This window comes from Emydura macquarii, unplaced genomic scaffold (assembly GCF_026122565.2).
Source record: "Emydura macquarii macquarii isolate MOO-44397 ecotype Brisbane River unplaced genomic scaffold, CSIRO-AGI_Emac_v2 contig_3348, whole genome shotgun sequence".
NCBI classification, from domain to species: Eukaryota; Metazoa; Chordata; order Testudines; family Chelidae; genus Emydura; species Emydura macquarii.
Genome location: NW_027133485.1, coordinates 7,240,376 through 7,253,541, shown reverse-complemented (window position 1 = coordinate 7,253,541; position 13,166 = coordinate 7,240,376). Strand labels below are relative to the sequence as shown.

Here is a 13,166-nt window from a genome sequence, read left to right as displayed (position 1 = left end):
CCAGCAGGAGATACATGCTTGTTTGATGAGTCACCTTATGAACTGAAGAGGAAGTGTCTTTTTTCTGAAACCATTCTCCTGGGTGGGTGCTACACCTGTCTAATTTTACTGAAGTGGCGGTGTAAAATCCTCTTCCCTTTCCACCTTCCCCTCTATGCACTGACCTTCACTATGTTTCTTTTCGTTTCTCTCTCAAACAGATTTATAGCCCTGGTTGTTACAAAATCCATCATGGAAAAAAAAATTAACTGTGGTAAATGGCCCAATGATCTGGGCCTGATTGTTTCCATTCTATGTAAGGACCGTGTCAGATAAACAGCATGGTTTCAATGTTGTTATAAAGGCTTTTTAATGCTAGCCAGCTGTACTTAACTAACTGGAGATCCTTTCACATTTACCTTGGTTTTTGGAGATAAGAGAATTTAGCCAGCAGAAGACAATAAAAGCTGGAGTTGCCTTGTTACAAAGACCTCATTTATTCTCAGCTAGATGTCATGATAGTGACAGACGAGGATTGTAATGCCAGTTGTCTTAGTGATATCAGCATGGCAGGTGTCATCTGTAACCCTACAGGAAGGCATTACATTCTTTATCTTCTCAGCTATATCTAGGGAGCTGTCACATAGCCCTTCCCTGTGCCAGCCATCTTGGGCATATTTTCCAATGGATTGTCACCAATACTAAAATGTGCACATATAGCTGGAGATGAAGTGTTGGATGCTTCTCTCTTGCACGCTCTTTGTTTGCTTAATCTTTTAAAGGGGTCACATTTGAAGAGAAGTAAAATGGAGAAATTTTCAACTCAGATTTCAAGTGCTACTTTGGGAAAGATTCACTAAAACGGCTGGAAAGCTCCCAACTTCGGGGATGCAGGCCGAGTGAGACAGCCCAGAGGAAAACACTGTGCCTTAGCAACTCTGCAAGCCTAGGGGGTCTGGTAAAATAGCCTTAGTTATCTTAATCTTGGCATCCTTATTGGTGGTGTTTATTCAGAATGGGTTGCTTCAGAGCAGCTCAGGTGAGTGCAATGGGAGAACTACATGAGAAAACTTGCCTGGCATCTGCAACTTAGTGCTGGATATGGCTGTCCGCCTCAGTGGGATCAGAACATTTCCACTGCACATGCACGCTTGTCTCTTTGCAAATTAAGAGAATCAGAGCGTGACTTCCAACTGAGACAAGATCTGAATGGCTAGTACTGGCCAGGCCTCTGAAGAGCACCAACATTCACGGAGCTTACCTACAATTGTTTGTGACAAACAGAAAGCTCTAGGCTCATGTTAAGAGTTAGAAGAAACCCAGTATAATTAACCACGCTTGGAGAGGCTCTACCCAAAATAGGTGCCCGTAGCTCTCTCTGAATGTACACTGCACAAGTTTGGTTGTCTAATGACGTGGAGATACAAGGCAGCGCTGTGCCAATTCAGAACTCTGGCTGCTTTGAGCAGTACAACATGTATGCAGTTGGATTCAGCTGTGAAGCACCTGATCAACAATGTGCTGCTGCAGCCCCCTAAGCCGCTCAGACCTGCAGCTCTTTTTCTGTAGCGGGATCTGAGACCACAGAACACATCACCAATCTCTCACATTGGTGGTAGCAGTTGATTCTTATTGAAACTGATGACAGAGTTTTAAGTAACAGGAAAACCAGACATTTCTGTGAGATGGCTCTACTACCCAGCCCAAGACTGTCAGATATCACAGTGACTGGCATAAGATGGAGAGAGGGACTGATCCACTATGGATGAGTCAGGCCTCGATTATCTTGCAATGGTAAAAGTATCAGACAAATTAACTATGTAATATATTCCACAAGTGGAGACCACTATAAGCCAGTCAAACACAGCTCTGCCATCAGCTCCTGATCCAATTAAATTTTGACACAAATTGGCTGGAACTGGCATTCACTAAAGAGATGTCAAAGTATCTGAGTTTCACTCTGTTATTCAGCAACTGTACATTGACACATGGGAGATCCGAGGGGAGAATAAAGCATTCTCAATTCATTGTAGAAGCTTTGCGAAATTCTGCCCAATGTAAATTAGCAATGGATAATGCTACGCTCCCATGCCCTCGGATCTGGCAACACCTGTCTCCCCTCATGCCCTTTTGACAATAGCACTCGTTTGCCTGACCTAGAAAAGATTTTGCAGTTAGCTGGCAGTACAGTGACCTGTTCAAACATTGTAAACCATGGATAGTTCTCCCCATTGTCATTGCAATGATATGGTAGGATGCTATATTTAAGACTCCAGGGTGGGCACTTACCCATAGGGCACATTCTTTTGGGAACAGTCATTCTTAATGTCATCAGCAGGGAAAAGGAAACGCTCCTTTGTCCTTTATCTTTCTTGAGGTTAGGCATTCTCTCTGGTGCTTCTCTGGGTGAGTCTGGCTTATCTGTAAGTAGGCTACTGTTTATACAAGACTTTATAAGACTTTTATAGCAGCATCAGTTAATGCAAGCAACCATTGCACTTGCACTCGGTGATAATTTATGCTTCTTGAGTGTCTCTTGCCTGAAAAAGTTGCTAATTCCCCCTACCCTCCCACCCCCGAGTCTTTTCCTTGTGAGACTTGTTTTTCCAGCAAGTATCCATTCAGTTGTAATTATTTCTAAATGGATCACTACATTTTGGACTGGAAAGCGGTAGGCTGTAATACAGCTGACATTATGTTTTAACAGAACAAAGCTCTGTTTCTCTGTAACAGACTTTAGGTTATGGAGCACTGAACATTAGTTCAAAACTATTGAAGGAAAAAACTAAAATGGTAGACAATAAAAGCAAATATGAAACTATATTTATGTGTAGACAATGGAAACGCATATCTGATGCCTGGGAGTTATTTTTCAGCTGACATATAGTTCAGAAGATATTTTAAAGAGCATTCTGAAAAATAAGGTTGGTCTTATTTTCTTTTCCTTATATTTCCTCTGCTATCTAGGGAAGTTTCTTCCAATGCAGTGTTTTACTGATAGAACAGATAATTCGATAGTTTACTTTGCATGTTGGGATATTTTGAGTTCACTATAACAATTGTTTTCATCTGGGGTATTTTTAAGCAATTTACTTAAATTAACATTTAAACAGCTTACTAAAAGACTTAAACTAATGCAATGTAATTATAGTAAAACTGTATCTTCCCAACTGAATAATGTTTTAGGAATAGAAATTCAATAATATTAAAAGCCAAACTAAAATAACAGGAAAAATGCCTTCCATTGAAATGAGCCAATGACAGGTTTAACTGCACAGGTTTCCAAGGAATATTATTCAACAAGGGTAAAATTTTCCAAAGTGGTTAACTCTCATTTTCAAAAGTCACTTAGGATCCTAAGCCTCATTGAAAATCACTAGGGTACATGTGCTACAGGACTAAGCAGTTTTTAAAAATGGGATGTAGACTCCTAAACCCTTAAGCATTTTTTAAAATTGTACCCCAAATCTTTTCCAAGCAAAGATTTTCCCTACCCATTCCTTGAATCCTGTAATTTGTATGTGACCCAGACTAATTTTGCTCTCACGTATTAGTCACATCAGGACACTTTGTTTGCATTCATGCAGTGGGTTTCTGGAAAGGCTGTGGGTTGAGTGGGCTAGGGAGGGATACCCTTCTAAAAGCTCGGTTCTATTTAATCCCAGGCATTTAGTCAGTGCATAAAAGCAGTGCACTGCACATTCCCAGCTGCAGGGATAGCTTAGCTTTAAAGCAGCCGATGGGAGGAAATGGACCAGAGCCAGTAGCCACATTTTTCGCCCCCCATATTTCCACCTCTAGCAAAGAGAACAAACAAGGGAGGCTTCTTTGACACCTTTAGTGAAAATCCTGTGGTTTATTGAGTACAGGGATTTTTTTTTTTAAACCAAAGCTTAACCCTTTGATTGCTGCAGGACTCTCTCTGAACTTCTGCAATCACCTTCAGAGAGCTAGGGGGAACTAAATGAACTCCCAAGCTGTGCCCAATGAGATAAATAAAGTTATCTTTGGACTTACAGCAACGCAAATGTGTCTCTTCCATATAGCTGGTTTGTTCACCAGCATTTCAACATGATCTCATTGTATATCTCACCCCACAGGAACGGTTACTAGAGAGATCAAGGCTACAAAACAACAGTGCTGGTTCAGGATGGATTTGGGGAAGGGACCAGGTTTTGCTTTCTTTTCTTCTACCATTCCATACCCACCTGCCTTTCCTACCCACTCCTTTTAGCCACCTGCTTTTTTAAAAGCTTCCTGACACTAGCTATGAGAAGTTTACAATGCCATCTCCTTGTCCCGAGATGGCCCTAGCAGAAATGCTAACCCATCTGAGCCTCAGTGTAAAGGAAGACACCACTTAGCCTGTCAGATGGCCTGACTTATCTCTCAACATTCTGTTCATTTTACATTACCAGCCATCTGACTGCGATTCTAAAAAAACAGTAAATGAATATGAAAAAGTTCATTTTTTTTAAATTAAGATTTAAAAAGCATATTTTAAGGGGCCCTCAGATTTTAAAAGATTTTGGTCAAGTGCATATGGATTCCAGTACAGAACTCTGATGACTTTCTGACATTGATCTCAGTGTTTTAGGTTGTCTATCAAGCCTATTTTAGTTTATCCACTTCATCTCCCCTATCTGTTTCATCTAGGTTTTATACCATGCTTTTCCTTGGTGTCTGACTGCAGTTTTGGAGCCTGATCCAATGCTCATGGAAGCAAGTGGAACTGATTTCATCGGGCCTTAGTAAACAGTCAACATAGTGACTGGATTTTAGCCACTTATTGTTCTTCTCTTACTCCAATTACTTTTTAAGGCTCTTGAGGGATCCTCTGCTCTTTGATTCTCATTTTTCACCAAGAATTGATTTCACTGCCATGGAATTAAAATTTTTCATAGATTTTAAGACCAGAAAAGGCTGTTCTGATCTCCTGCATAACACAGGCCAGAGACCCTCACCCAGTAACTTCTGCATCAAGCCCAGAGCTTCTGATTGAGCTAGAGAATAGCTTTTAGAAATATTTTTTCTTCACTGCTTTGTTTTAAAGGCAGATGCTGCCCAACTGTGAATCCCACATTTGCAAGCAAATGAATGCTTAGGCAATGAAAAATCAGTAGTTGACTTAAAGGTATGAGTGGTCCCATAGAGGTCAATGGGTGCTTATTTATATGTGCAGATGAAGGGATATCCGGGACTGTCTGAGATGGCCCATTTGGAAGGTGGGCTCAAGGTGTGTTTGACTCTTTTCTGGCAGGTAAGCTCCCTTTGTGAACGCTCAGCATGGAAACTCGGACACTGTTTCACCGCAGCGAGGAGGAGCAAAAGGAGGAGAGACAACGCAGCTTGCAGATGACCTCTACCACGAGAAAGGCAAAGTTCAGGTCCAGGTGGGTCAAGGGGCTAATGGTGAGTCGATGGGTTATCAGTAAATGAAATAAGGAGGATGCATTGTTTCACTTATTCATACAATCCACCCAGCTACATTCCGTGCTGCCTAGCCTGGCCTGTGGTGTCAAATTAACAAGCGATTCTTCACTGCCTACCCTAAAGGGCGGTGTGTGACAGTCCATGAACATCACCTCCCAACTTCTTGGAGAGTGGTAAATGAAGTAATCCCTAAATGGAAAGAATAGCTGATGTTATGAGCAACCCTACAATAACACATCAGTCTGTTGTCCCAGATCTCATAAGCCACCCCTATCACTATAAGCCATTGTGTGTGGACACCGGCCCAAATAGGACACTACAGTAATAAACCAGTGTGTGCTGCCCAGCCTTCATGAATGGCTCTACAAAAATTAGTGTCTGCACTGCCATGTGAGAGACCCTACAATAATAGGCCTGTGTGCCTACAACAGGGGAAAAGGCCATAAAGGCAAAGATTTCAATTTTAAGCATCCAAGCAGAAACAATAAGGGGAATGACTGCAAATACCTCTGTTGGCATTTCTTTTAGGGGCAAGTGAAATAGATCTTCAGTGTTCAAAGTATTGTTCAATATACCCACTCTAGAGCATGGTCCTCCACTCTTTTGTGCTTTGTGTTGGGTAGAATGGGGGCCCAGATTCCCAAAGGTATGAAGGTGCCTAACTTCCATTGAAATGAATTGGAGCCAGGTGCCTAAACACCTCTGAGGAGCTGGACCAGGAACCTTTTCTCCTCTCTTTCACTGCTGCAACTCCAGCCCAGGAGTGACAGGAGTGATGTGACTGAAAGGTATTTCCATAAAATGGCTATGGTTTGATGGTCTACATGCAGTTAGCTAATGGGCCAAGCAAAGTAGACTAACAGTAACATTTCCAAAAGTGCTTGAGTTATTTAGGCGCCTAGAAGCCTAATTCTCCTTGGTTTCCAATGAAGCTTCTAAGGTCCAGATCCTCAAAGGTATTTGGGTGGCTAACTCCCATTGAAAACAAATGCCGAAATCACTTTTTAAAATGGGACTTGGGTTCCTACGTCAGGCACTTTTGGAAATGTTACCCTTGGTGCTGGACACTTACAGTTCCAACGATTGTTTTCTTTATGAATCTATTCAACATTATCTGAATTCTTTCTTTGTGTCTGCCACCTGAAGTGAGGAAGAAGAGACCTTCACCATTTCAGAATTATCCATAGCAGCTGCCCTCGCCTTGACCTCAGAAGTATCATGGTAGGTCTGACAGGAATATTGCTACAGTGGTTGTATATAATGTGCTAGATGTAGATCACATTTACCTAGAAGATGCACAGATTCACAATAATTCTTCATTTGAACCTGTAATAGACCTTGTAATGTTACTACCATAGATTTACCCAGCAAGGCAATTTGTGTAGATGGTGTCTTTATAGTTAGAGAAAGGCCTAGGAGCCAATGCTATTTGATTCTATCCCCAGCTCTGTAAGTGACTGCATGACCTCAGACAACTTCACTTAACTTCTCCCTACCTCTGTGTCTCCATCCATAAACTGATAACAATCCTCCTCTGTCTCCCAGGGGAGATGTGAGGTCTAATTAATCAGCGTATGCATGTAAAAGCATTTGGAGATCCTTGTTTGGAAGATACTTTTATAAGTGCAGAGTGATATGAGATGGACCCATAGAGTCAAGGGACACGTTGTGCATCTTTCATAATGCCTGGGTGATTTTTTAAGAGACCTGCGGCCATTCCTTCTCCCAATGAGATTAATGGCAAAACTCTCACTGACTTCCACTGGGTGCAGGGCCTAGCTTCAGGTTCCTACATATTGGGTGCATTCATGTTTCTCTATATACCCCATTCGTTTTTCATCCAGGCAAGTAAAAGTAAGTTTAAGAAAGCCTCTTAGTCTCCAAAGCTCTAGCTAGAAAGGAAACACTATGGGCTAAATCCTAGCTACTCACCAGAAAGCCAGAAGAGTGAGGATTGCAGGATGGAGCCAGAGCAACTGCTTGGTCTACTTGACTCAAGACCAGGAGCCAGAAACTCCTGGCTTCTACTTTGACTTGCTTGCGATGTAGCCTTGGGGAAGTTACTCAGCTGTTGTGTGCCTCAGTTTCCCCATTCTACAATAGGGTTAATAGTTACTAGTCACCCAAGTAGTGGCGAGGGTTAATCAGCTGATGTTTGCAAAGGGTTTTGAAGATATAAGCATTAGTACATTCACTGCCAGTGGAAGAGAATCTGTGTCATTAGTGGGCAAGATCCCATGCAATAGGAAAGCTCATTGAACCCCCAGGGCGCAGCTAGTGGAAATATACAATTTCCATTCTGTGTTGCATCCCAACTCAGGACAAAAGGTCAAAATCTCGGATTTTTTTCACAAACCAAAATATTCTGACATGTTTTGTTTCTACAGGGTACAAAAGTTTGGTTTCGACTTTATCATTTCTGCTCATACAACATATCATAATACAATATGTAATCAATTATAATGAATAGCCAGGATGATAATGTCTACATTAAATGCTTCAGCCTTCTTGAAACAAAAGATTTCAATAATTTCCCACTGAAAATTCGACATCATCAGTGCGTTCCAGTGAAACCTTTTGATTTCATTAAATCAGCACTTTCCAAAGGAAATCTGATCTGTCGGAAAATTTTGGACCCACTTTGCTCCAGGCTGGGGTACTATTCCCTGTTGCTGTCTTCAAACACAAAATGCTCATTGCTAATCGAAATGTGTTGCTGCAAGTGGCAAAATAAATACTTGCTGGATTTGGGGCTAACTGTGCCCTTATTCATGAGCCTGCACTGTAGTGCAATTAACAGCCGTTCCTACAGCTGGCTGGTCCAGGTCAGGACATAGAGAACACTAGGCAGCACAGTCTTAGTCTGGAGCTACAGAGCCAGAAAAAACTACAGCATCCTCTCTGTGTCCAGAGACAGCAATAGAGAATTTCTGTGGGACACTACACACAACTTGTGACCCTAATCCTCACCCTCTTAGTGCCATGGTGCACAACCAAGGCAGCACTGCCTGGCTTTTAGTGTTCATGACAGCAAGATCCCATCTGTGCCCACATTGCTGAGTGTGTGCTGATGTGTCCTTCCTTACAAATCGGGTGTGTACAATGAAAATCCATACAGGACTTCACTAGCTGTGGCTGCTTTATTAACATTGGCTGTTGCAGGGAATCCAAGCTGAGGAGAGAAGCTACCATCATAGAGTTGGAGAAGAGGGGCCAGAAGAGAGTTCGATTTGGGAATGAAATGGAAAAGCTGGAGAAGGCGGTCATTAGAAACTGCAGGCTCCTGCGTGTGAAAGCCGATCGGAAGGCGTTTCGCAAGAAGGTCAGATTTGCAAAGGGACTGGACATGTCTTTGGATAACAAGAATATCCAGAGTAATAACAATTAATGCTAGCAAACATTTTTTTGGAAAGGATATTAGACCTTTTGCTTCAGGGTTTAAACCGATTTCTAACTACTGGAGATCAGAATGAGACCTAGGCTATGTCTACATTATATCATTTACTGCTGTGCAGCTGTAGTGCTTCTGGTGAAGATGCTCTAAGCCAACGGGAGAGAGCTTTCCCATCAGTTTAATAACTCTTGCCTCAGTGAGAGGCAGTAGCTATGTCAGCAGGACATAGCGCTGTCTATACCAGCACTTAGGTTGATATAACATACATAGCTCAGGAGTGTGGATTATTCACACCCCTGAGCGACATAAATTATACAAAAGTGATTCTGTAATGTAGACATAGCCTTAAAGTAGGGGACAGATTACCAACATCTGTAACTACTGAGGGGCTCTTACACCTTCCTCTGAAACAGCCAAGCCTGGCTACTGTCCGAGACAGGACACTGGGTTAGATGGAGCAGTCTGGAAACCCTTATGGTTCTAAGAGAGGAAATTTCTGGACATTTTCTTACAAGTGATGAGACAATGAGTGATTCAATATTTACCCCAGAAACTATCTACTTTTCTTCCCACCGTTAAAATATTATAAGGCTAGCTGAAGCCAGCACCATTTGTACAGTCACCATGTCCATACCTGACAGACACTCCAGCAGAGTGTTCAGTGTATGGATAATGGAGTGAAAAATATTTCCTTGCTGCTTCCACCAATGATGTTGTCTTTGGAGTTAAGAGAGCCCCACAGTTCTCTAATGTAAACAGGCTAAGGTGCTGCTCAAAAGCCAGCTTACAGGTTTCTCTCCATTGCTGTCATACTCAGCAGAGAGTCAGAGCAAGATCATCAACTGCCTGATGTAATTTAGTGACGCTCCTTTGAAGTGAACAGAGTAAAACTGAGTTACTCCAGCTGTCCCTTAATTCTTTATTGTCACTAAATCCAGCCAGGAGAAAGGCTTTCAGAAGTTGTGTACCCCTTTAAGAAAGTGTCTCTTCTGGGACAGTTTGCTCTCAGCTTGTTAACAGAAGGCTTCTGTCACCAGCTTTATGGTTGAAAACCTTCTCCCGCATGAAGCTATGAAAATGGTTTGCAGCTCTGTTTTGACAATCACGCCAATCAACTTCATAGCCAAGACCTCTGCTGGATGGGAACAGCCTGCTGTTTTGTAATGGTAGATGCCTGTTGTCGTTGCATGTGTCTCTTCTGCAAAAGAACTTGCATCATTAGAACATAATCCTGTTGCCCTTGTCTATTCAATCCTTGTCCTAGGCTGTAGAGAAGGCCCGCCAGGAGAAGGAGTATATCGAGCTGCTTTCAAGCCGGCCCCCCATGATCTGGATCCCACTCAGAGTTCATGCGGTCTGGGAGAGAATGGAGGTGAAACTCACATGTACCATTCTGGCTTCCCCACCACCACAGGTCACCTGGTGAGTGAGTCAGAGGGCAAGGAGTGGGTGTATGAACTTGTGGTTACAACGCATGTATGTATTTTGAGAGGCAAACAGGGGCGCAGCCGCTGTGTCTTGTTAGAAAGCTCAGCAAAAGGAAGGGGGAGTGCAGTGTTTGGAAAATACAGAAAACACTTTCAGAGTGCTCCAGGGATGCATTAATGGGGGATAGTTTATTATTTATTTGTATTGTAGTAGCATATAGGAGGCCCAGTCATAGACCAGGACCCCATTGCGCTAGGCGCTCTACAAGTACAGAGTAAGTCTCTGCCCCAAAGAGCTTGCAATCCATGTCTAGAAATATTAGAATTGCATGGATAGGCAAACTAATGTAGAAGAATTGTACACTGGGGGAACTGTCTCCAAAGCTGAAATACCTCAATCAGGCCTCCCGACAGGGGTGGGCAAGAGGGGCAATTGCCCAAGGACCCAGCAATTTAAAAGGGCCTGGGTGGATGGGGGGATAGATATGTATCCTCCTCTCTTCCACACCTCCCCTTCCCTCAAGGCCCCCACTGCTCGTGCTTTCTGTCCCTCCACTGAGTCGAGTTTATTTATTATGCACCATACAGGTTCTCGGGCAGCTGAAGAGACAATATCTGCTATTCAGCTTCCCAGGTTTTCAGTAATCTCCCTGGGGAGTCCAAGGGACCCAGAAAGCTGAGTAGCACATACCGCCTCCTCAGCTGCCCAGGAACCTGCATGGCACATAATAAATAAATAAAAACTTCTGGCAGAAGCCCACTCAGACCTGAGCCATCCCTTTCTAGGGGGGCCATTGACTGTTCTGCCCTTTGGCCTGGATTTGCTGTAGGTGGGCCTGATCTCAGTTCTTCTAGCTCTTTACAAGCTTCAGAGAGGTGTATGAACAGGCTTCCAATTTGTTCTTCAAGTCTGTTTCTTACAAACTTTTTCAGTGCCATGACCTCTTTGATTGATTCACCCTCTCCAGAGTCATCTCAGATGTCAGATTAGTGTAGCCTGTGTACCGATAAAGAACTCTGCCTTGGAGAGAGGCCTTTGTGCTAAAGCTCCAGCTTGTGCTCATGAATCTTGGTCATTGGCCAGCATCTTAGTGCAGACAAGACTATTTTCCAATGCACTAGACAGGTGCAGCGACGCTATACACACGCCTTCAGGGCTTGACAAACGGTAGGATACCATATGTGCCTTGGGATTAAACTGCCATGGCCCCTAAAATTTGAGAAATATGAAGTCACTCTATTCTATTTACTGAGCTTTGCTTAGTTACTAACACACAGGATGGAAAATGCCATCGAGATCTCTTGGGATTGTCTGCAGAACTTACTGCTAGCAATAGCAGAGCAGAACTAACAAAGAGACAAGTAATAACATTCCGCAAATTGTACATTGAGGTCCTGCTCAGTTTGACAAAGAGATCACATTGACTGTTCTCAAATGAAAATGCTTGAACTATTCCAACATTGATTTCAAATGACTTTACTAGGGGAAAATCTACTGCCAAAGTTCCAGATGGGCTTTGGGGGCAGATTAGCTTCCCCAGTTTGGTCCCTTTGTACCTCTCTGGCAGCACAAAGGGAGCAGAAAACTACCAATGTCCCCAGCAGTCATAGAACCAAAAAAGCCAGCTTCTATAGCTCCCTCCCTGCAACCTCCACAGCAGGGGATATAAATAAGGTAGGAAGCAGCAGGCAGGAGGAGTGGTTGGAGAGTGATGCACTCTGGCAATCCCAGCTGGCACATGGTCCCTAGATGACCATAGCCAGGTAGAACAAGGTAGAGCAGCCCCGAAACTGCTCTAACTTGTGAAGGGGCAGAGAATCTGGAAGTGTAACCAGCTGTCCACTCTCCATTCTGCTGTGCCATGTGGAAGAATCTGCCTCTATGTGAGGCTGATGGTGTTACTTTTAAAACAAGCTGTTAAATACACCAGTTTAATTCTCATCTAGACTAGAACATCCCTCTGGAACAGTGTGTCACTTTTATATTCAACTAGGTATAAAAATGGAATCCGCATTGATCCACGACTGGCTCCAGCAGGGAAATACAGGATGCAGAACAAGTTTGGCATGCTCACATTAGACATCAATAGGTAATATATAGACCCTCTGCTTAACTCCTTCTTCATTAACCTGCTGAGATTCCCAGTCCAGTTCTGCAGATAAAGAGGGTTGGAGGGCGCCTGGAAATGCACATGGAGTCTGATTCTCCCCTGCCTTGCTCCAGGACTTTAGGGAGTTACTTGGACCAAACCTCTGTCCATTGTGAGGTTGACCCAACACTTCTAATAGTACATTAGAGCTTTAAAAATTATTTTATTTTGTCTGAACCTGGATAAATGGAGGTACAGGCAAATTTCTATGATCTATCCTCATTACTCTACTTTGTTCTCTACACTTGATTAGGGATACCTCAAAGTTTTGGCATTAAGTGTATTTAAGGCACTGTACACGTCTGTATAGACTAATATCTTTAGCATCTCTATAGAAACAAAAAGCCTGCAAGACATATATGTAATATATATAAGCCCAAGTCTTCAGTGGAATTCATGTGATACTTAATGGTTGGCTGGCTAGGTTAATTTCACCTTATGTGCATAATTCCTTGTATATCAAGAGAACAATATATTTGATCTCTAAGTGTAAATAATCCCCCACTCCTTCACCCCAAAAACTGTTGGCTAAAAACAAGCCTTCTCTTTTAACTTCGGGGATTAAAGACTAACCGATACTGATGTGCATCGCTCAGAGTTAACCCCCAAGTGTGAGCAATAAAGGCCGAAATTTAAACAGAAAAACAAATAATTTCTTCCAGATGCTCTTTGGAAGATGCTGCTGAATACAGTGTTGAAATTAAAAATCCATATGGTGAGGCCTATTCATTTGCTACAGTGCTTGTTCGGAGTAAGTTGAGAATTCAATTTCCTTTTAAACAT

At 42.7% G+C, this 13,166-nt stretch overlaps 1 protein-coding gene across 1 annotated transcript in view; it reads left to right on the top strand.

The window, feature by feature from the left end:
* Nucleotides 1-5,214: 5,214 nt before the first annotated feature.
* MYOM3 (myomesin 3) overlaps nucleotides 5,215-13,166 on the top strand; it is a 48,692-nt gene continuing 40,740 nt past the window's right edge. The window contains exons 1-6 of the mRNA XM_067533957.1: nucleotides 5,215-5,372; nucleotides 6,559-6,633; nucleotides 8,575-8,734; nucleotides 10,071-10,228; nucleotides 12,228-12,323; nucleotides 13,046-13,134. Of these exons, the coding sequence (XP_067390058.1) occupies nucleotides 5,266-5,372; nucleotides 6,559-6,633; nucleotides 8,575-8,734; nucleotides 10,071-10,228; nucleotides 12,228-12,323; nucleotides 13,046-13,134 (685 nt within the window). The 5' untranslated portion in view covers nucleotides 5,215-5,265. The remainder of the gene's footprint in view (nucleotides 5,373-6,558; nucleotides 6,634-8,574; nucleotides 8,735-10,070; nucleotides 10,229-12,227; nucleotides 12,324-13,045; nucleotides 13,135-13,166) is intronic.